Raw genomic sequence first — 23,787 nt, forward strand, 5'->3', positions numbered from 1 at the left:
CGTCCGTATGAAGAAAGACTTCGAATATGTGGGTTGCAGAGTTTGGAAACTAGACACCTTAGAGGAGATTTGATTGAGGTGTTTAAGGCTCTGAGAGGCATCAGTAAAATGAATGAGGACGAAATTTTCAAGTTTATAAATGATGCTAGAACTAGGGGACATAAATTCAAGTTATGGGGGGAAATGTTTAGATTGGACTGCAGGAAGTTTTATTTTAGCCAGCGAGTTATAAATTACTGAAATAAGTTGCCTTCATGGGTGGTAGAGGCCGACAGTTTGGGGAAATTCAAAGGTCATCTGGATAGTACTTTCGGGTAAGGGAAGCGCATAGGATGATAGGTTTAATTTCCTTTTTTTTATTAATTATTATTATTTATTTATTTATTTATTTTTTTTTTGTTTTTATCATTGTTGTGTTCAGAATTTTTTTTTTTTTTTTTTTGGCTGGTGCAGCATAAGCCATAGGCTTTCTTGCACCATACAGCCATTACTAATACTAATACTAAAGACCACTAATATCTTTGTAAAAAGACATACTGCCTTCCATAACAATAATTTGAAATCACTTTGAGACATTATCTGATATACTCATTTTAGGAAGGATGTAGAGTTGCTAGAATGAGTACAAAGAAGGGCAACGAGATTGGTGAGGGGAACAATGGGGGTGCTCTTACCAAGAAAGGCTTAAGTTCTGTAAATTGCAGTGCCTGGAGAGTAGACATCTGCGAAGTGATCTGATTGAGGTGTATAAGGCCTTGAATGGGTTGAGCAAGCTGGATGCTGATGGGATTCTTCCTCTTGCTCCGATTAAGAATCTGAGGGGGGCACAGTTTCAAATTGACGAAAGATAGTTGTAGAATAGATGTGTGGAAATTTGCCTTTAGTCAGCAAGTAGAGTAGTTGATTGGTGGAACAGGCTTCCATTTTTTGTTGTGGAAGCTAATAAGCCTAAATAAATTTAAGGCTGAGCTGGACAGGCATTTGGAACGAATGGAGGGGTGAAATGGGAGGGTTTTTTTTTTTTTTTTTGGCTAATGCTGAATAAGCTTGCTTTCTTGCATCGTATGCCTCTACTAATGCTAATACTATAATTTTAGTTCCTGTTTCAAGTAACTTCCACTGTTGTAACCTACAACTAAGGAATTCTGCTCACTCTTTAAAAAATGAAGTCATTCAGCTTTTTTTGCTTAATTAAGTGTGGCACATTAAAATTTCTGGTTAGCAGTCCAAATCTGTTGAAATAGATGGTCCAGCAAAGTCTTCAACACAAGAATCCATCCTTGCTATATTTATCCCTGCTTCCTTTATCCCATGACTATGGGGGACCTGGGATTAGTAGTTTTTCTTGAGGAAACAGGCATTTACTTTCTTTTGGACATTCCTGATATTTCTGTCATGAAGAAATAGCAATTGTCAAGGTGGTTGTGCAGTTCTTGCCACACCACAAGGACAGTAAAAGGCATACTTTTAACTTTCCCAGTTAACCACCTCCTCAGGTTTATATTGTAGGTAATACAGCATATGTGTGGACTGCAAGTTTTGTCCTGATCACCAATCTTGCATGTGTGTGTGTGTTATGGGTGTTTAATGGCACATAAGCTACACTGGCTATAGTGTGCCTCATCAATCTTGCAACTAAAATATAAAATACAAAGAATATACACAATTATTAATACTGTAGATGTTCTTCTGAGTTTCTGTTGTCTACACACGTACCAGAAATTGTAAGAGTGATTCAAACACATCCTTTGCTTCTGCTTAAGCATTTTAGCAATACAATGCTAAGAAAACATAGAAGAAACAATATTCTTCCCACCACAATGTTATTTCCATCTATGAGCACATGCAAAGATGTCAACAAGACCTGATGGGCAAAATGGGAAGGGTTTTTTTTTTGCTGATGCTATATAAGTTTGCTTTCTTGCATCATATGCCTCAACTAATGCTAACTAATGCTAATATTCCCACATATACAGATAGGTGTTAGCAGATTTGCCATGATTATAGATTCTTAATTGAGTTATCTGTTGAGTTACCTGCATTATTATATGCAGGTAACTCAACAGATCAGTGTCATATTTAATTCAAAAAATTGTACTAAAATATACGTTTTATGGTTAAACACAAAAACATGTTTAGGCAGAAACTGTAACATGATATTATGAATAATTTTCAAAATCTATGAATAAAAATTGACTGCAAGCAGCTGATATATTAGTGGAGGTAAAAATCATGTTGCCCAGTGTAATTACTTAAGTTTTTATACATCTGTACAAGGCAGGGCTTTCTTCCAGTTCCAAGATATTAAAGGAATGGTGACAAACTAGCTAAACAGCTGAAAAGTTTGTCTTCCAGATCTCAAACAAATCATGCACAATGTAAGATTGCCATATTGCTTCCATATTGGCATTAGCAGAGGCATATGATGCAAGAAAGAAAGCTTATGCAGCATCAGCAAAAAAAAGAAACTTCCTATTTCACATATTCATTCACTCCAAAAGTTTGTCCTTGAATTATTTAAGCTATCAACTTCCACAACGACAGAGGAAAGTTTGTTCCAGCAATCAACCACCTGCTGGCTAAAAGCATATTTCTGCACATCTACACATAGATGGGCTGAGAAGTGGCAACTGAAGTTTAACATTGAAAAATGGAAAGTACTGCATATGGGTAGCAATAACCCAAGAGAACTGTACCAACTGTGTGGTATTACACTCAGGGAGGTGGAGAATGATAAAGACCTCGGGATAATTGTGCAGTCAGATGTGAAGTTCTCTAAGCAGTGCAGATGAGCTGCCAGAGCAGGTCATGGAGATTTGTCAATGATAAATAGGAATTTTGCTAGCAGAGACAAGGAGATGATTATCCCTTTATATATGGCAATGGTCAGGCCAAACCTTGAGTACTGCGTACAGGTCTGGAGGCCTCATTTTAGGAAGAATGTAGAATTGCTAAAATAAGTACAGAGAACGGCAACAAGATTGATGAGAGGAACAAAGGGGGTGCTCTTACGAAGAAAGGCTTAAGTTCTGCAAGTTGCAGCATCTGGAGACTGGGCACCTGAGAGGTGATCTGTGAGATGTATAAGGCCTTGAATGGTTTGAGCAGGCTCAATGCTGATGGGATACTTCTGCTTACTCAGATTAAGAACCTGAGGGGGAATAGATTCAAATTGAGGAAAGACAGTTGTAGAATAGATGTGCAGAAGTTTGCCTTTAGTCAGTGGGTAGTTGATTGCTGGAACAGACTTCCATCTGTTGTGGAAGTTGATAGCTTAAATAAATTTAAGGCTGAAATAGACAAACATTTGGGGTGACCTGATGGGCACAAAATGGGAAGGGTTTTTTTTTGCTGATGCTATATAAGTTTGCTTTCTTGCATCATATGCCTCAACTAATGCTAACTAATGCTAATATTCCCACATATACAGATAGGTGTTAGCAGATTTGCCATGATTATAGATTCTTAATTTCTCCAACGTATTAGCACTTAGAGGATTGCGTGGCAATGCTGTGTACTTGCTTATAAATGTAACTGTCATGAAACGTATGGCAGTGCTTAAGAGTTGTAAGAATAAAAAAGATATCTGTGAAGCCCTTAATATTACTATACTACTACTGCATGCACTATGGTAACTGAAATGAATTTTGAAACCTCCATAAGTTTGAATGTGGCACAGAAATCCTCCATAAATTTGAATGTGGGAGAGTTTTTTTACATAAAAAAAAAAAAAGAAAAGAAATAACATCACATCAAGAGGAGCAAATCCAAGCCATTAGAACAGCAAATGAGCAGTTGCCAAGATGTCAACAAGAAACTATTCCAAAGAACTATGCTTCAACAATCAAGTATTATAAAGAATCTTAAAGGGTATAAAAGTTTAAACCTTTAAAGCTTGGCTACTATATGCAATTCAGCTAAAAGCACTATTTTGCGAGTGTTACTATCAGAAGACCAGTGATGCTGATGAGTTTTAGGATGTAATCACATGGTCAGATAAAGCAAGGTTCAAATTAAAATGATCAACTGAATCATTCATTACAACTGTGTTTACCGGGGATATCAACTGTGCATATGTGGATGGGACACTCATCTCCTGGGATAATCAGATCTTTCTTGAAATCCTAGAGTCTGTCAAGAGGGGGGGGGGGAGCATTCAGATTAAATTATGACCTCAAGTTTTGCAAACCCTTTCCACTCTGTCTCACACAGACATTTAGTTTCTATTGCATACATCTTCTACACACATTTCCATGGGCTACTAATCATCTGAACTAGCATCTGCAATTCCACCTTTTTGCAAACATGAGTCTCAACTAGTCAACATTCATCCACTGAAGTTCACTGAGCTAATTTTTCTTCTTCATCCCTTCCGTTCTGTCCATGGAACAAGAACAGAATCCTCCCTTTGCTTGTATTTCCTGAAAAATTAGAATCTGCAACAATTCAAGTTCAATGTTCATAAGTGTCTTCTGTCATCACAATCAAAGTATTGAAGCGCTGTAGGTTCTAGCATATTTTGTATTTAGTCATAAACATATTAAAGCTATTATCAATCAGGTGAATAAACTATGAGTACAAAGTAATACATTTCCTTGGAAGGAATGTTCAAGCAGTCTTCAGCACTGATCCACTGGAATCAGGTGACTTACATGTACCACAAAAAACAGAACAGCACCACACTGGTATGAAGTCCATTAATTTATGTTATTCTTGCCATATACTGGTTCTGCCATCAGCATAGAACAACTGGAACTGTATTTGTCAAAGAAATCTTTTTTTAGTCCTCAAATGAAAAGGAACCAGCATTAGCATTAGCAAAGGCATATGATGCAAGAAAGCAAAAGCTTATGCTGAATCAGCGAAAACAAAAAAAAAAAAAAAAAAAAAAAAACCTCCCATTTCACCCCTCCATTCATTCGAAATGCCTGTCCAGCTCAGCCTTAAATTTATTTAGCCTATTAGCTTCCACAACAAAAGATGGAAGGCTGTTCCACCAATCAACTACTTGCTGGCTAAAGGCAAATTTCCCACATATCTATTCTCCAACTATCTTTCCTCAATTTGAAACTGTGCCCCCTCAGGTGCTTAGTCTGAGCAAGAGGAAGAATCCCATCAGCATTCAGCTTGCTCAACCAATTCAAGGCCTTATACACCTCAATCAGATCACCTTGCAGGTGCATACTCTCCAGGTGCTACAATTTGCAGAACTTTAGCCTTTCTTGGTATGGGAACCCCTTGGTTCCCTCACCAATCTTGTTGCCCTTTTTTGTACTCATTCTAGCAACTCTACATCCTTCCTAAAATGAGGCCTCCAGACCTGTACACAGAACTCTAGGTGTGGCCTGACCATTGCCTTGTATAACGGGATAATCATCTCCCTGTCCCTGCTAGTAAAATTCTTATATATCATTGATAAGACTCCATGACCTGCCCTGGCAGCCCGTCTGCACTGCTCAGTGAACTTCATATTTAACTCCACAATTACCCCCATGTCTTTTTCACTTTCCACTTCCCTCAGTGTACCACACCACACAGTTGGTACGTTTCTCTTCGGTTATTGCTACCCATATGCACTACTTTGCATTTGTCAATGTTAAACTTCAGTTGCCACTTCTCAGCCCATTTTCCCAACTTATCTAGATCCAGTTGGAGTAGCATACTGGCTTTAACAACCCTGCCAACCTTTGTATCATCTGCAAACTTGAACATTAATCCTAATATACCTTCATCAATATCATTGATGAATACAGAAAACAACAATGGGCCCAGCACCGAACACTGGGGAACTCCACATATATTTGTCCACGAAGGTCCATTGATTACCACTCTGTCATTTCCCACTCAACCATCCCTTTACCCATTGCAGCAACTTACCTTTAATGCCACATATCTCCAATTTGTACAGCAGTCTTTCATGTGCAACAGTATCAAAAGCTTTCCTGAAATCCAAGTACATGATATCAAAATTATTTTTGGCATTCAGTTCCTTTGTGACCACATCGTAGTATCCAATCCAATTGTTCAGACAAGACTTCCCCTTAACAAACCCATGCTGTGTCTGAACTATTACTGCAGTCTTGTCTAGATGATCCTGCAATGCTTCTTTAACCAGTGATTCCATTATTTCCCTTGGAACACAAGTTAAACTAACAGGTCTATAGTTACTTGTGTCACCTTTTGAACCCCCTTTGTGAATTGGTGATACATTTGCATACCTTCTGTCCATGGAGACCTCACCTGAGTCCAAGGAAGCTCTCATAATTATGGCTAAGGGTTTGCTTACTTCCTTTGCTGCCTCCTTTAATACAACTGGACAGAATTTTTTTTGCTCTTTGTTGGCTGGATTTCTGGTTGTTGGATCATTCTCAGAATAGACCTAATGACTATGATAGGAATAACAAAGAGCTGTACAGAGAAACAGTGGGCCAATAAATCAGAACGTGTTATAATGGAGAATTTTAACTTCCAAGGGAAAATAATGGAGTCGCTGATTAAAAAAGTAATGCAGGACCATCTAGAAAGGAATGCAATTAAACTGCAGTATGGATTTGTTAAGTGGCAAGCATGTCTAATCAATCTGATTGGTTATTATGATGCAGTAACAAAGGAACTGAATGCAAAAATTAATTTTTATATACTGTGTTCCGGTTATTTGGGCCACCAGTTAATCGGGGCAGCCATTTATTTGGGACAAATCTTAAAAAACAGAACCCTCAATCGACAAAATAGCCAGGGTTTACTTCGTTTAATTAGGGCAACATGCCGTTTAATCGGGGCAGGAGACCACAGCACTAGAGATTACCCTATGATTGTCTCCGACCATACCACATGGTTCAGCCGGATTTCTGGAGGTCAAACCATAAAACAATAAAAACAATTAGCAGTCACCTGTTTATTGGGCTTTCCTGTTAGTGCAATCTATCATAAAGGGATAGTAAACTCGATCTTACTGAATTTGCGATAATACCGACAGCTGGAATTCCGTGGGTTATTATGGTGAAACGTGTTTACACTTCCATTGGAATCTTCAATCATATAAAAAAATTTATTTTCAGAATCTTCTCTTCATTCCTATTTTTAAAGCTTCGTATGTTACTCTGTTCTCACTTGCACGTATCGTGTTACTTGCAATTTGTGTGTGCCGTGTTCTTTGTTATTGGTTGCTTATTTTTTTACTGTTTTAAATTTAACTTCTACCCACAAATGTCAGTGAACAGATATCAACCAGTTAGAGTGTGCATATTACAGTACGTATTAATTATTCCGATTTTCATGTATCATTTAATTTTTTAATTGGTAAGGTAATAAAGGGTAAATTTGTGCTTAATATATCTTGACTTTTATAGCCTGTGGATAATATTCCTCCTATTTTTGCTAATTAGAATCACTGTTTAATAGAATTAAAATTCAATTCACAAACGTGATCACAATGACTGGTGCTTACTACACATTGTATAGTGAACGGTACTTTACTATGGTGAATCCATCGTGACGTGATTTGATTGTACAGTGAACCAGTTGTAAAGCGGAGGTCCATTGTATTTTTAACTTTTTTTACGTGAAACTTTGGATAAATTTTTTTTTTTTTTTTTTTTTTTATGAAAACCCCAAACACAAAAGGTATCAAAACCTATAGTACTTAGTACTGTGCATGGGTTGAAAGAGAAGTATGGGGGGAGGGGGATGCCGGAAACTTTTCTCTAGAGACTAAACATGGGTTTCACCACTTCAAGCCTCCAATAAGCAAAGTGGTGGTATTTCACCGGTTGACGAAAGTCATCTACAATTAAGGCAGCAGCTCAATCGGGCCAAGATGTACTAGTCCCAATGTGTCCCAAATAACCAGAATCGACTGTATATACTTGGATTTCATAAGGGCTTTTGATACTGTGGTGCATAAAATACTGCTGTATAAATTGGAGCAGTGTAGCATTAAGGGCAAGTTACTGCTATGGATAAAGGTATGGATGAGTGGAAGACAGAGTGGTTATTAATGGAGTTCCCTAGGGGTTCAGTGCTGGGCCAATTGTTGTTTTCTATATTTATTTATGATATTGAATTAAGGCATATAAGGCTTAATGTCTAAGTTTGAAGATGATACAAAGGTTGGCAGGGTGGTTAATGACAGTAATCAAAATATGCTAATACTGCAACAAGATCTAGAAAAATTAGGTGGATAGGCTGAGAAATGTGAGCTGAAGTTTAACATTGACAAATGCAAGTACTGCATATAGACAGCAGTAATCCGAAACCAGATTAATGTACTAACTGTGCGGTATACACTCAGGTTAGTGGAAGTGAAAAAAGTCTAGGGTTAACTGTGCTGCTGCTTAGAAAATGAAACTTTCTAAGCAAAATTTTCTAAGCTGCTAGAACAGATCATGGGATTTTGTCAATGACATACACAAACTTTGCTAGTGAGGGAAAAGGAGGTGATTATACCATTGTACAAGGAGATGGTTAGGCCAAATCTTGAGTAGTATATATAGGTCCAGATGCATCATTTTAGGAAAGATGTAGATCTGCTGGAATGGCAAAGGGAAGAAAAGGATGGTCATACCAAGAAAAGGGCTTCAGTTGTGCAAATTGTAGCATCTAGAGACTAGGCAAATGCAATGGATTTTGCAAGCTCGGTGCTGATGCCATTCTTCCTCAGAATACACACACATGAGCGGCATAAATTCAAATTTAGGAAGAATGGTTGAAGGATAGATGTTGGAGGTTTGCCTTCCGCCAGCAGTGACTGTTGGAACAAACTTCCATCTGTTGTTGTGGAAGTGGGTAGTTTGAATAAATTCAAGGAAGAACTAGACTAATTATTAGGGGATGGACATGTGCTGTGGGAAAGGTTTTTTTTTTTTTTTTTTAAAGCTGATGCTTTATAAGCTTGTTTGTATCATATGCCACTATTAATCTATTAATACTAACACTATAGTATGTATGAACACCGTATCAGGGTGGCAGTGCCCATGATACTTGCACTGATATCTGGCACTGAATATCACATCACGCACAAAATCACTCAGGTCACACCATTACACACACACCTCTTGAAATCCGATTGCCTGTTTTATAGAGAGTATCGTGTGTGGACACAGTAATGAACACATAACACTGTGTGAAAGAGAAGATTCCTTGGATAATGGAGCTTTGTAGCTAATAAACTCATCACTCCTCATATTTAAGTTAAATTAAAATTTAACATTAAACTATGTATATAAAGTGCTTAGCATCATAATACACAGCCATTTCTGAATAAACAGAAAATTTTTAAGGTGGCATCGTTTTAGGTTATATCTCATATTGTGAATACCTTCACAACGAGTTGCCATGATATTGCACTACTTCGAATAAGTAACGCTTCACCTAAGGAGAAGACTAGTGTTACTTATTCTCAGATAGGTACCACCACCCAGACAGCACTGTTTCAGGGCTATTTGGCCCTTCGTCAGTGAGTGGGTAGGTACCCAAGTGATGCAATGATGGCAAAAACAGTTATGAAGTATAACTCCACAATATGAGATTTTCTGTTTATTCAGAAATGGCTGTGTATTATGATGCTAAGCACTTTATATACAAAGTCTAAATTTGTTCGCAGCTTGAGGCTCTAGCCCTAAATGCGCCTTAGTCTAAATACATCATACACCATCAGGCATCTCTCATATTGTGGAGTTATACTTCATAACTGTTTTTGCCATCACTGCATCACTTGGGTACCTACCCACTCACTGACGAAGGGCCAAATAGCCCTGAAACAGTGCTGTCTGGGTGGTGGTACCTATCTGAGAATAAGTAACACTAGTCTTCTCCTTAGGTGAAGCGTTACTTATTCGAAGTAGTGCAATATCATGGCAACTCGTTGTGAAGGTATTCACAATATGAGATATAACCTAAAACGATGCCACCTTAAAAATTTTCTGTTTATTCAGAAATGGCTGTGTATTATGATGCTAAGCACTTTATATACATAGTCTAAATTTGTTCGCAGCTTGAGGCTCTAGCCCTAAATGCGCCTTAATTTAACATTAAATATGACAAAAAGGAAATTACTACCTTGACGTTCTGGGTCCAATTATGCCTTGGTTTCAGATATAATTTGAGTCTGATCATGTCCACCAAGGATCAAACAGTGCTTATATGCACTATCTGATCACAATAGTATAGTGCACAATCTTCCCAACACACAGTGAAAAAGGCTTGGGCATGGATAGCAAAGCTCTCCCCAAAAATTTGGAATTTTTTGTCCAACAAAACAAGCTAACCAACCAGAGAACATGCAATTTATGGACATATTTTACACATGGGCAGATGAGTTAGTTCTCAGGTGGCCCTGACGTGACAGCATTTTTTTTGCATTAAGCATTTGACTAATGTAAAATGATTTATTAAGAAATTAAGAAAATATATTTTAAAAAAAATAATAATAAAAAATAGACACTAGCAGAAGAAAACTATACCTCATAGAGCAGAACTAGCTGTTTGTTTTGTTTGTTATTTGGTTTTTAGGAGCATTAGCAACTAAGGCCATACTGCTCCGGGAATATGCGGTGGTCATTCCCTTGACCTTTCCGCATCCTCTGTATTTGGTGGTGACGGGCTCGAACCCCAGTCTAATAAAGAAGCATGTGCTATGCACTGCTGCTCCTTCCCACCTGGCTACGGAGCCGCTGCGCAACTAGCTATTGCAGTGGATTTCAAAGTGTGATCCAATGTGCCACTGTATTCTTTACTGCAGTTTATTCCCTCAGTTAGACAAATTTTTATAAACAGTACCATTCAAGGGTAATTACTTTAGATGTTCAGTTTTTCTCCCAGTTTCAAATTAATGCCTCAATTAGAAATACATTCATTCATTCAAAGTGCCATTAAGTACCACTGCCCAAGCCTAAGCTTATATGTGGCATAGTGCTTAATGTCATTACTTGACCGTCAAAACTCTAAACCTTCAATTTAACAATTCAACCAACTAAAATAACTCAAAATATAAACTACAAGAGCTCATATGATGCTTGGCCCAAGCCAAGTGAGATAGACATTAAGTTCATTGCTAACCTCATCTATCCCAGTGGCTCTGGTTTCCATCCCTGCCACTGGGAGGCTGATTCTACTATCCAGCTTTGATATGCTCTCTTCTTTTAAACATAGCATGTATAAAATTGTTAAAATAGCAAAATCTGTACTTCTCCACAAACATGGTCCATAACATACTCTGCTCAAGGCCACCCAATAATAATTCTGGTTGATTCCTACGATCAACATACTGGCTGCAATAAGAATATATTCTGATGTTTCCTGCTCTCCACAAGTGCAGTTCTGATCTCTCACCAGACCCAACTCAGTCTCTGTGCGAGCCTGTTCCCAGTAAGAAGGAAGGCCGCGTATACTCCAAACTGTTGCCAGACTTTCTTTCTTACTTCTATAATATTCACTTTAGGTAGAAACATTTAAGTAACTTTTCCTTTTTCGGATGTTTCTCATCTCATTTGCCATACTTGCATCAGTTCCAACAATATTCTCCTTTTCTCCATTTTAACATCCTGTCCGGTATACAGCCTTCCCTCCTCCGGACATGAACTCACACCCAAGACAATCTTCCTTACATTATGCCTTGTATAATATATCAATGTAGATAAAACTATCTGAGATCAGCAGGTAATCTACCTGCAATCACCTGGATAGCATTTGTAGACACTGTCCTGCACACTCTAGTAATAGAAATACAATAAAAATACACCAATAAAACATTACTTGCACATGGAACACTTGCAACACTAAACGGTTTCCTGTAAGAGGCAGAAGAGAACTAGCTGGCATATTTGTAGGCTGCAAATGAGGAACTTGTTACAAAAAAAAACAAAAAGCTTTTTTTGTTCCTTCCCTCACAGAATCTTCATATCTGACCAACTCAGCTTTGTTGGCCATTAGATTATGAAGTGTTGTTATTCCTCATTTCCTATTTATGAACTATACTGTAAATTGGATTCCCTGTAAACATGTGTCACTTGGAAATGGAGATCATTAAAAGAAATTGACGGTTCTGAAACTATTTTTTTAAGTAAACAAATTGCTGTTTAATATTTTTAGTTTGAATCACAGCATTATTAAAAATGCTACAGTGGTAGCATTAAAAATAAAATAAAATAAAAAAATAAAAATAATTTTTTTTTTTTTGGAGAAACGAAATCTGCTTATATAAAAACACTTACTGAATAGACTGCCTTTTAGTCACTTTGTATTCATATTAAAAAAAAAAAAAAAAAAAATTGGCTAAATTTTATTTTTGGCTATAACACACTTTGCTTATATCACAAAAACTGTTGTCTGCAAAATCTGCGTTACATAAAAGTTACACCATATTAAACTTGATTCCAACTTACAGTTCAACTCTTTAGGATTTGTAGACATATTTGCCTTTGAGTAAAGCTCCCAAGACTTCATCATGATTTTGGTGGTACCACTGGCACAAAAAAGGATGCTCTACACTGATCTAATCTGAATGTTTTTCATCAGTTCTGATCAAAGATACAAAACAATATTCAGGAACATCAGCTACCTTTATTAATTTGACCCCATTTAAAACTGATTTAGCTGTATCTATTCAAAATGTCCAACAGTCAATTTTATACCAGCTGTTTCTAAATTCATCTTAAATGACAGTTTATAAATTTTTAACATGGAATGCAGAACAATTATTTCAGAAAATTGTAGCCTCTACACAATGACTTTTAAAGAACATAAAAAGACAATACCTTGCATATATGCCAGTCCAAATAAATGATGCTCAGCTAGTGAAAGTTTCTGGGCTACAGAATGGAAAAGCTGCCTTCCACAAATGTCAAAATTAAATAGAATATCTATTCGTTGTCCATTTAACATAACTACCCTTGCATGCCTCAAACTGTCTTCTGAAACAGACTGATAAAGTAAAAGCATTAGCTAGACGACTAATCCATAAATAAAAACCAGCTATATACTGCATGAATTATTTACATACACAATTTAGCCATGTACAAATTAACAATTTACAAAACCATGTATAATTTAGAACATAAATAATATTTACGTAAAAAATATTGCACTCCTGAATTTCGTGTTAAGATCTCCTGAACTACAAGATAATGCTATGTAAATCAATTCTGGTTCAGAATTAATCCAAGAAATTCAAAATTGTGCAAATTGGCCAATTAAATTATTATTAATGGACACAAACCCACTGAATGAAATGAATTTAAACTAAAGTTGACATATTAAGTTCTGTAAGTTTTAACAATTAAACCAAAATTGATAAATAGAGCTTCTCTAGTAAGGCTGCTATGGCAGTACATTTTTCAATACATATAGGAATTTTTTCAGTAGAGGTAAATAGGCAATTATTCTGTTGTACAAATCAATTATCGGAGTACATCATAAATGCTGTATACAGGTCTGGGGTTGATTGATTGATTGATTGAGTTTTATTGGCGCATCAGCAACTAAGGCTATAATGCGCCAAAAACTTGTTATAAAAGGTATACTCGCCGCCAACCGCCGGCACCTCCGCGGGCAAGGTCTGGGGACTTCATTTCAGGAAAGATACTGACTTGATTGAAAATATGCAACAAAATTTGAAACTAAGCATCTGTTGGATCTGATTGAGGTATTTAATATAATAAAATAGTAGAGCAAACTAAATGACAGAAGCATATTTTCTCTTTCTTGGATGCAAACAAGAGGACAGATTCATATTAAGAAATGATAACTGTAGATAAGAGAAGAAAATTTGTCTACATTCAAAGCATAATCAGCTACAAGAACAATTTCCTACCTAGCAGTTTAAAGACAGCTTATGTAGATTTAAAACTTTGGAAATAGATAAAAGATAAAACTGGGAAATGTTTCATCTCATTTTTTATTTTATTACTATATTTGACCGCAGAAGTCCATAAGCATTACTTCCTTGTATCGTTCTGACATTTTATGTACAAAGGGTACTAGGAAAGTTTTGCAATATGACGCAACAATGAATCACAGGAAGCTGCTTGTTGCTGCATGTTGAGACATGTTCATACGTGCATAGTAGCCGCCGCGCCAAGTCGATGGGCTCAGTTATTCATTAGTAGCGAGAGTGTAAAGTGCTTGCGATGGCATCGTGGCCACGAAATGAGATAAGGACAGTTTTGCGGTATAATTTCGTGCGTGGATTAACCATAGACCAGTGCTTAGAAGAAATGACGCTTGCACTAGATGATGATTGTCCACATCGTACAACGATATTCAGGTGGTATAGAGAATTCCAAAGGGGAAATTTCACTCTGGAGGATTCGGAGAGGCCGGGAAGGCCACGAACGTCAGTTACGGAGGAAAACGTTACTGCTGTGAGGAAAATGCTTGACGAAAACAGGCGAGTGACCTACCAACAGATACAGGATACTTTGGGCCTAAATGCACCAGCAATTCGTTCGATTCTGCAAGATCATTTGCACGTGAAGAAACTTTGTTCTCTCTGGGTGCCGCATCAACTGACTGAAGAGCAGATGACACGACGTGTGACTTGGTGCCGGGAGATGTTAAAAAAGTTTGATAAGGGACAATCTCGGTATGTGAACAATATCGTGACAGGTGACGAGACTTGGCTGTACTATTACGATCTGCCGACCAAGGCTCAAAAAAAAAAGTTTGGGTCTTTGATGATGACGACACACCCGTAATTGTCAGAAAATCCCGATCTGTAAGGAAGAAAATGATAGCTGTATTTTTCAAATCGAGTGGAATTGTGGAACGTGTCGTTTTGGACACGCAGAAGACAGTCACAGCTAAGTGGTATACTGAACAATGCCTGCCTAAAGTCATTGGATCTATGAAGAACCTGCGGCCAAAGTCAAGAATGGACACCTGGTACCTCCATCGCGATAATGCTCTAGCTCACCGCGCCAAAGTCTGCACCGAATATTTGACCACGACAGGACTGAAACTTCTCGAGCACCCTCCCTACAGTCCAGACCTTGCTCCCTGAGACTTTGCACTGTTCCTGCATGTGAAAATGAAGCTAAAAGGGAGGCGGTTTTCAGTGATGAGGACCTTCTACGGGCTTGGGACAACGAGTGTGCTTTACTCCCTAGTGAAACTTGGCAGAACTGGTTTAAAGATTGGTTTCGGAGGATGGAGAGGTGTATTGAATGTAGAGAAAATTACTTTAAAAAAATTAAATAAACAAAGCTGTATTACAAAACTTTTCTAGTACCTTTGTACATATTAGAAATTCTATGAGAGATATTTCTGAACATTAAGAGCCATATTACTAATACAAGAATATCAAATGTAATTTATAAAAGAAAACTGATAATCAAAAAATCATAAGGAAAAATTTGCAGAGGCATATGATGCAAGAAAGCAAGTGTAAACAGCATACTTCCCATTTCACCCATCCATTTGCTACAAAAGTTTGTCCACTTCTTCCTTGAAGTTATTTAAGATATCCACTTCCACAATGACAGATGGAAGTTTGTTCCAGCAATCAACTACCTGCTAATCCCATCAGCATTGAGCATGCTCAACTGATGGGATTCTTCATCTTGCTCAGAATAATCACCTGAGAGTGCATAAATGCAAATTGAGGAAAGAGAGATGTAGGAAAGATGTGCAGAAGTTTGCTTTTAGCCAGCAGGCAGTTGGTTGGTAGAACAGACTTCCATTCTTCGTTGTGGAAGTTGATAGCCTAAATAAATTTAAGGCTGAGCTGGAGGTATTTGGAACAAACAAAGGGGAGAAATGGGAGCATTTTTTTTTTTTTTTTTTTTTGGCTGATGCTGCATAAGCTTGCTCTCTTGCATCTTATGCCTCCACTAATGCTAATGATGTTGGTCCTCCACATGCAGCCAAAACAGCTCGTACCCGGCAAGGCATGGACACTACAAGATTTCTAAATGTGTCTTGTGGTATCTGGTACCAACATCAACTGGCAGATCCTTTAACTCCTGTGGTTGAGACACCTACAGTTTGGAGTTGCTGTTCCAACACAAACCACAGATGCTCGATGGGATTGATGTCTGGAGAATTTGGAGGCCAGGGTAACATGTGGAAGTCTTTCTCAAACCAGTTTATGAAAGCTTTCAGAAACCAGACTCGATCAATCCAGGTGGTGTGGCATGGCACATTATTCTGCGGAAAGACGGCACCGCCAAAAGGTAAGACAATTGCAATGAAAGGGTTTACTCTGATCAGCAATGATGTTTAGGTCGATGGTAGACGTCAGAGTACCAGGCACATAAATGACTGGACCCAGGGTATCCCAGAATAACACATCGCCCAAAGCATGACAACATCGCCAGTGGCTTGTTTTTGTCCCGAAGTGCATCCAGGCGCCATCACTTCCCCAGGTAAATGATGCACACTTTCCTGGCCGTCCACATAGTGCAACAGGAAACATGATTCATCGGACTAGATGACATTCTTCCAATCACTCAATGCTCGCTTGCCCATTGTAGGTGCAGTCACCAGTGAGCCGCGGTTAGCATGGGCACTCGGAGTGGCCTGCGACTACCCAGCCAAATTTTCAGCATGGTATGATGTACTTTGTGTTGTGACACATTACTCCCATCATCAGCATTCCAATCCCTGCGAGTTGCATCACAGTTGCCCTTTTGTTGCCACGTACCATCTGGGAGAGCCTTTGCTCACCTCGATAAAAGGCTCGAGGTGAAAGTATAGACTGCAATTTTTTTTTTTTTTTTTTTTTTATGTAAACCCCAAACATGAGAGGTATTAGAACCTATAGTACTTAGTGCCGTGCTTGGGTTGGAGGTTGAGAAGACGAAAGAAGATATTTGTTGACATTGGACTTGAACTTCTGTAGATTGTAATTTTCAGGAAATACGTATGAAGGAAGGTTATTCCAGAAAACAGCAGTCAAATGAATAAACAAGGAAGATGAAAAGTTGGTTCTGTGAGTTTGAAGTAGGACAGTAAATGGATGTTGGCTGGTGGCGGAACGTGTTCGAACTGTTTTGAAAGAGAGAGACGGAATTATAGAAGCCAATTCAGAAGAACAGTGCCCATTGAAATATCTGTAGAAGAGGCATGCAGCAGAAACAGTAAGTCGATGAGACAGCAAGTGAAGAGACTCTGTTAGAGATGAATCATTAATTAACCTTACTGCCCTCTTCTCAATGGAATCTAGAAGCCTGAGAGAGATTTTGGGGGCACCGCCCGATATGTGGGAACAATATTCCACGGTAGGGCGGATTTGCGATTTGTAGAGTGAAAAGCTGTTTGGAAGAAAAGTAAAGCCAAGAGTGAAAGAGAAAACCAAGTTTTTTAGACGCAGAGGAAGCAATATTTGTAATGTACTTGTGCCAAGACAGATTAGGAGTGAGTGTAATACCCAAAAGAGATATATCGTTTTGCCTAGAGATTGGAGTGTCACCAAAGATAAGCATAGGCGCAGAAGAATCCTTTTTGCGAGATATAAGACAAGACTGAGTTTTAGAAGGATTGAAATCAACTAAGTTGTCATTGCCACACTTGAGAATTATCTGAAGATCGGCATTTAAGGAATTGGTAGCAGATTTTCGAGAAGTTGAAGTTGATTGAGCAGGGCAAGGTTTCTCAAAATGGAAAGTAGAATGTAATGTGCTATCATCGGCAAAACTATGGATAGGATTTCCAGTCAATGGAAGAAGGTCATTAATATACAAGAGGGAAAGAGTGGGGGAAAGAACTGAGCCTTGGGGGACACTGGCATTAGTGGAGAAGTTAGAAGACAGAGAAACATCTACCATCACCCTCAGTGGGCGATCAGAGAGAAAACTGGATAACCAATTATGAAAAACAGTTGGCAAACCATAAGATGGAAGCTTGTTTAGAATACCTTTATGCCAAACACAATCGAAAGCCTTTGAGATGTCAAGAGCAACTGCTTGTGTTTCACCAAAGTTTTCCATTGAATTAGTCCATAAATGGGTAATATAAGCCAGAATATCACCAGTGGATTGACACTGACGGAATCCATACTGGCGATTGTTGATAAGACGGAAGGTTTCTAGGTAGTTGGCGGTTAATTGATTTCTCCATTACTTTAGAAAGAGTAGAGGTAATTGCAATGGGATGATAATTGGATGGGAGGGATTTATCACCCTTTTTAGGAACTGGCTGGATATGAGCAAATTTCCAAGCAGAAGGTTGTTGTTATTTGGTTTTTAGGAGCATTAGCAACTAAGGCCATATTGCTCCGGCGATATGCAGTGGTCATTCACTGACCTTTCCGCATTCTCCGTATTTGGTGGTCACGGGCTCGAACCCGGTCTAATCAAAGAGCGTGTGCTACGCACTGCTGCTCCTGCCCACCTGGCTACGGAGGCGCCTCCAAGCAGAAGGAAAAATACCTTTGGAATAAGAAAGTGGAAAAAGGCAGCAAAGAACAGGAGCACAGGCTTTCAGAACAAGTGGAGAAATACCATCGGGACCTGGAGCTTTTTTAGCATCAAGATTCGTCAAAATCCTTCTGAATCCTTTTTGATAGAATACCACAGGAGGCATTGAATGGAGCGTGTTGGGAATGGTGGGAGGTGTTTTACCAAGATCATTAACACATGAGTTGGAAGAAAAATGGGATGCTAGAAGGTCAACTTTATCCTTGGCTGAAGTGACGGCAGAACCATTTGATTTGGACAAAGGTGGGAGCAGAGATGGGCAAAAGTTGTGGCCAATAGCTTTGGCAAGAGACCTGAATGCTCGGCTGCTATGAGGGCAAGAAGCAAGTTTTCTATTCGTAGCCTGTTCAAACTCTAGTTTGGACTGATCAATAACTGCTTTACAATTGTTGCGAGCTTTGGTGTGGGCAGAAAATGAAACTGAAGAATGAGAAACAAGCCAATTGCGATATGCGATGTGCTTCTCTTGAACAGCCTTAGCAAATTTATTGGAAAACCAAGGTTTAGATGAAGAACGAGATTTTAAAGTGGAGTGTGGGATAAAGAATTCCATTCCTGGAAGAATAATTTCACTGACACGATCTGAGAAAACGTTGACATCAGAAGTTTTGAAACAGTAATCCAACCAAGGAAACAAAGAAAAGAAATCTCGCAGGTCATCCCATTTCACATTCTTGTAATGCCAGACAATACGAGGTTGGGAATAGCCATGAGATAAAGGCTCCATTGGAGAAGAGACAATCACCAAGTTGTGATCTGCGGTGGCTAAAGGACCCCTCACTTTGACCGCGTACTTAGAAGGGTTGTTCGTGAGAAAAAAGATCAAGCGTGGTGGCTGTACGGTTAGGATTGTCCGGTATTCTTGTAGGTAAATGAACAATCTGTGCAAGGTCATTAGTAATTGCAAAATCCTCAACATCTGGACCAGCTGGGTCGGTGTGACTAGAAAATGGAAGCCAGCTGGAGTTGTGAACATTAAAATCACCAAGGAAAATTACCTCACTGTTAGGAAAGTTGGACTGGAGATAGTCAAGTTGCAAAGAGAGGAAATCAAAGAGCTCCAAGTGATTAGTGGAGTTGGGAGAACAGTAGAGACAACAGATGAATTTGACACAATGAGGTAGAGAGATTTTAAGCCAGATAAGATCGAAAAGAGGAGATTCAAAGTTACCAAGTGGCTGACACGGAATATCGGAACGGACATATGCACAAGAACCACCTTTCAGGCGAAAGCAATCATACAGCGAATATTTTGGGCAACTGAGATGAGCAGTAGTTGAATCAACTATTAATTGAGATTCTGTCAGAAAAAGTACATGGGATTTGGCAGACTGCAAGTGGAAACGGACATCGTTGAGATTAGAATTGAGACAACGTATATTTGTGAAATGAATTAGGAAGTGTTTAGAAACTAAGACTAACACTGACATACCTTGATAAACATTACTGATAAATACAGAAAACAACTCTGGGTCCAACAATGAAACCTGGGTAACTCCACTAATGACATTATTACATAAAGAGCAGTGGCCATTGATTACCACTCTGTCTTCTCCCACTCAACCATACTTTTATCCATTGTAGCAACTTGTCCTTGAGGCCATATTGCTCCAATTTGTACAGCAGTCTTCCCTGTGCAACAGTATCAAAAGCTTTCCTAAAATTCAAGTATATGATATCAAAATTATTTTTTGCATCCAGTTCCTTTGTGAACACATCATAGTATCCATCAAATTAGTCAGACAAGACTTCCCCTTAACAAATCCATGCTGTGTCTAAAACATAACTAAAGTCTTGTCTAGGTCAGGAGTCCCCCAACTTTCAGAGAAGCGGGCCACATATGAATTTTTGGAATATTTGGTGGCCTGGAGAAAATTCCTAATTACTGAAAACTGCATAACTTTATTGTTATGCAGAGAAACAAATTTTATACATATCTACAGGGTGTCTCAAAAATATTGGTACAAATGTTTAGGGGAGGTAGGTAACATCTAAAGGAATGTGAATTGCATAGGAATCCATAACCGGAAAAGTCACGGGAAAGTAGTAGCAGAGGTAGCAGAAATGACACTAGACAGTAATTAGTGGCAAACATTTATTTGACATAATATTAACAATTGATTACCAGATGGATGCATTTCATGATGTTACAACAGATGCTCGAAGATTCCACCATGAGACGCGATGCAAGCGTGACACTGACGCAGCATGGATTGGCGGACACGGTTGAACACACCTGGAGTTTCTTTGACTGCAGCACTGCAGACGTGTCTCGCCACGAGATCCATTTCTGTCTCCACAGGCGATTCACACACAATAGATTTGAAGGCCCCCACAGAAAGAAATCAAGGCTTGATAAATCAGGTGAGCGGGGGGGGCCAGGCAACGGGTCCACCACGGCCAATCCATCGACGACCAAAACGCCTGTTCAAATGGTCATGAACACACCTTCCATAATGGGTAGGTGCCCCGTTATGTTGAAACCAAATGTTGCATCTCACATTTGCTGGAACATCATCAAGTAACCCTGGTAGAACTTGTTCAAGAAAGATCCGATATTTAGCAGAGTTCATGCGGGATGGTAACAGGTATGGGCCGACTAAGCAATCACCAACCATACCTGCCCACACATTTACTGCGAAGCGATTTTGTGCCGCATGGAGGCACACACTGTGTGGGCCCTCTGCTAATCCATATACTAGCTGCATGTCAGCCAGCTCACAGTTCGTATATCGATGCATGCTCTTCGTGCGGCGACTACTGCTTGAATGAGTAAACCAGAAATTTTCCCTCTAGCGAACTGATGAACAGTGCCATGTATCGACTTACGGTAACATTTCCGGTTATGGGTTCCTATGCGATTCACATTCCTTTAGATGTTACCTCCCCCCCCCCCCCTAAACATGTGTACCAATATTTTTGAGACACCCTGTATATTTACGGATTCAAATATATATTGATGGATATGTAATAAAAAATATACCAGTTTGTTTATATCAAATTTTAATTATTACTTATTTATTGTACTAATCAAAAAAATACAGTTAGTATAAGCATTAGTAGAGGCATACGATGCAAGAAAGCAAGCGTATGCAGCATCAGTAAAAAAAAAACACCCTCCCATTTGAACCCTCCATTCGTTCCAAATGCCTGTGCAGCTGAGCCTTATATTCAATTTGAAACTATGAGTTCTTAATCTTAATTAAGACCTCTTCGAGTTCTTAATCTGAGCAAGAGGAAGAATTCCATCAGCATTCAGCTTGCTCAACCCATTCAAAGTCTTATACACCTCAATCAGATCACCTCGCAGGTGCCTACTCTCCAGGTACTGTAATTTGTAGAACTTAAGCCTTTCTTGGTAAGAGCACCCCTTTGTTCCACTCACCAATCTTGTTGCTCTTCTTTGTGCTCGTTCTAGCAACTCTACATCCTTCCTTCCTAAAATGAGGCCTCCAGACCTGTAAGCAGTACTCATGGTGTGGTCTGACTATTGCCTTGTACCACCAGATAATCATCTCCCTGTCCCTGTTAGCAAAATTCCTATATATCATTGACAAGATTCCACGACCTGCCCTGGCAGCACTGCTTAATGAACTTCATATTTGACTGCACAATTACCCCCAGTTTTTTTCACTTTCCACTTTCCTGAGTGTAGTACTACACAGTTGGTACATTCTTTTGGGTTATTGCTACCCATATGGAATACTTTGCATGAGGCCTCCAGACCTGTAAACAGTACTCATGGTGTGGTCTGACTATTGCCTTGTGGTCTGACTATTGCCTTGTATTGATAATCATCTCCCTGTCCCTGTTAGCAAAATTCCTATATATCATTGACAAGATTCCACGACCTGCCCTGGCAGCACTGCTTAATGAACTTCATATTTGACTGCACAATTACCCCCAGTTTTTTTCACTTTCCACTTTCCTGAGTGTAGTACCACACAGTTGGTACAGTCTTTTGGGTTATTGCTACCCATATGGAATACTTTGCATTTGTCAATGTTAAACTTCAGTAGTCACTTCTCAGCCCATTTTCCCAACTTATCTAGATCCAGTTGGAGCAGCATACTGGCTTTTTTATCCCCACTCTTTGCTCTCTTTGCCAGTAATTTCTCATAATCTGCCTTTGCCTGCCTAACTTTTTCTGTGGCACTACTATCGATCAATTTGAAGCTGTTATAGGCTTCATTACTTTTTATTGCTCTGTAACTTTTCCATGCTGTCCTTTTCTGCTCAAGAATTCTGGCAACTTCGTTATTCATCCAACTTGGAATTCTCCTCGTGGAGTATTTTTTTAAAGGTATATATGCATCAAGGCTTCTGTGATTAATGTTTTAAAGGTATACCATAATGCAATTGTATTAGCTCTATGTGGGATATTACCAGTTAATAGAGGCCAAGTAGCACCTTAAGCCACTGTGAATTTCCTGAAATTAAAACCCATTCCTTTGTCTTTAACTACTGCTACCCCTCCCTCTCTCTCTCTCTCTCTCTCTCTTCATCATCCACTGCAGAACTCTGTGGTCACTTCCTGCTACTTGTTTCTATATTGTCAGCCCCATTATGTCATCTGGTTCATGGTTGATGATCAGGTCTAGAATAGTCTTTTAGAATATACTTTCCCTCACATGTTGAAAAAATAATCTAGTTGATTTAAAAATTTTGTCGCCCATGTCCAGTTTCCTTCCCATTTGCTACAATGAATTAGAGACAAATTAAAATCACCCATAATGAGACACTCACGTTTACTTGCCCATACCATTTGCATATAGAGGCTCTCATCATAATCTTCACAATCACCTGGCCTGTAGCTTACTTCCACTCATTATACCTTTGTTTCCAACTATCTCACACCATACAGATTCTATATTAGCATTTGAAATGTCTGAATCCGGGAAAGCTTTCGTCGCACTCAGGCTGCTTTTGATAAGAATCATGACCCCATCACCCCTTCTATCTTCCCTTATCTTATCTTCCTTCACGGATTAGGCGATCCGCCTGTTCCGATCTCAAAGAGGTCTGCCCATCTGTTTTTCGGTATGTGTAAGCTAATCTTTTCTTCTATATGTGTAAGCTAATTTAGGGAATCTATTATCGTCCATTCTTTCTACACGTTCTTTCCATCTTTGTCTATATTCTATAATTTTTTTATTAATTGAGTAAATCTTTAATTCCTTTCTAATATTTATGTTTGGAATTTTATCTAATTTTGTACTTCCTTTAACATATCTTAAAAATTTCATTTCTGCAGCTTGTATTCTATTAATGTCTCTTTGTTTCGGTATCCATGTTTCAGAACCGTAAAGAAGTGTTGGTATTGCCATTACTTTGTAAAATTTCAATTGTGTTTCTTTCCTTGTTTTCTTAACCAGAG

General features: G+C 38.7%; 1 protein-coding gene across 3 annotated transcripts in view; it reads right to left on the bottom strand.

The window, feature by feature from the left end:
* LOC150083765 (tyrosine-protein phosphatase non-receptor type 13-like) overlaps positions 1-23,787 on the bottom strand; it is a 478,105-nt gene that overhangs the window by 337,412 nt on the left and 116,906 nt on the right. For all 3 annotated transcript variants that reach the window (XM_090378206.1, XM_090378207.1, XM_090378208.1), the window contains one exon: positions 12,753-12,918. In XM_090378206.1, coding sequence (XP_090234332.1) covers positions 12,753-12,918 — 166 coding nt within the window. The remainder of the gene's footprint in view (positions 1-12,752; positions 12,919-23,787) is intronic.

This window comes from Mastigoproctus giganteus, chromosome 7, assembly GCF_048544385.1.
Source record: "Mastigoproctus giganteus isolate SK-2022 chromosome 7, ASM4854438v1, whole genome shotgun sequence".
NCBI lineage: Eukaryota > Metazoa > Arthropoda > Arachnida > Uropygi > Thelyphonidae > Mastigoproctus > Mastigoproctus giganteus.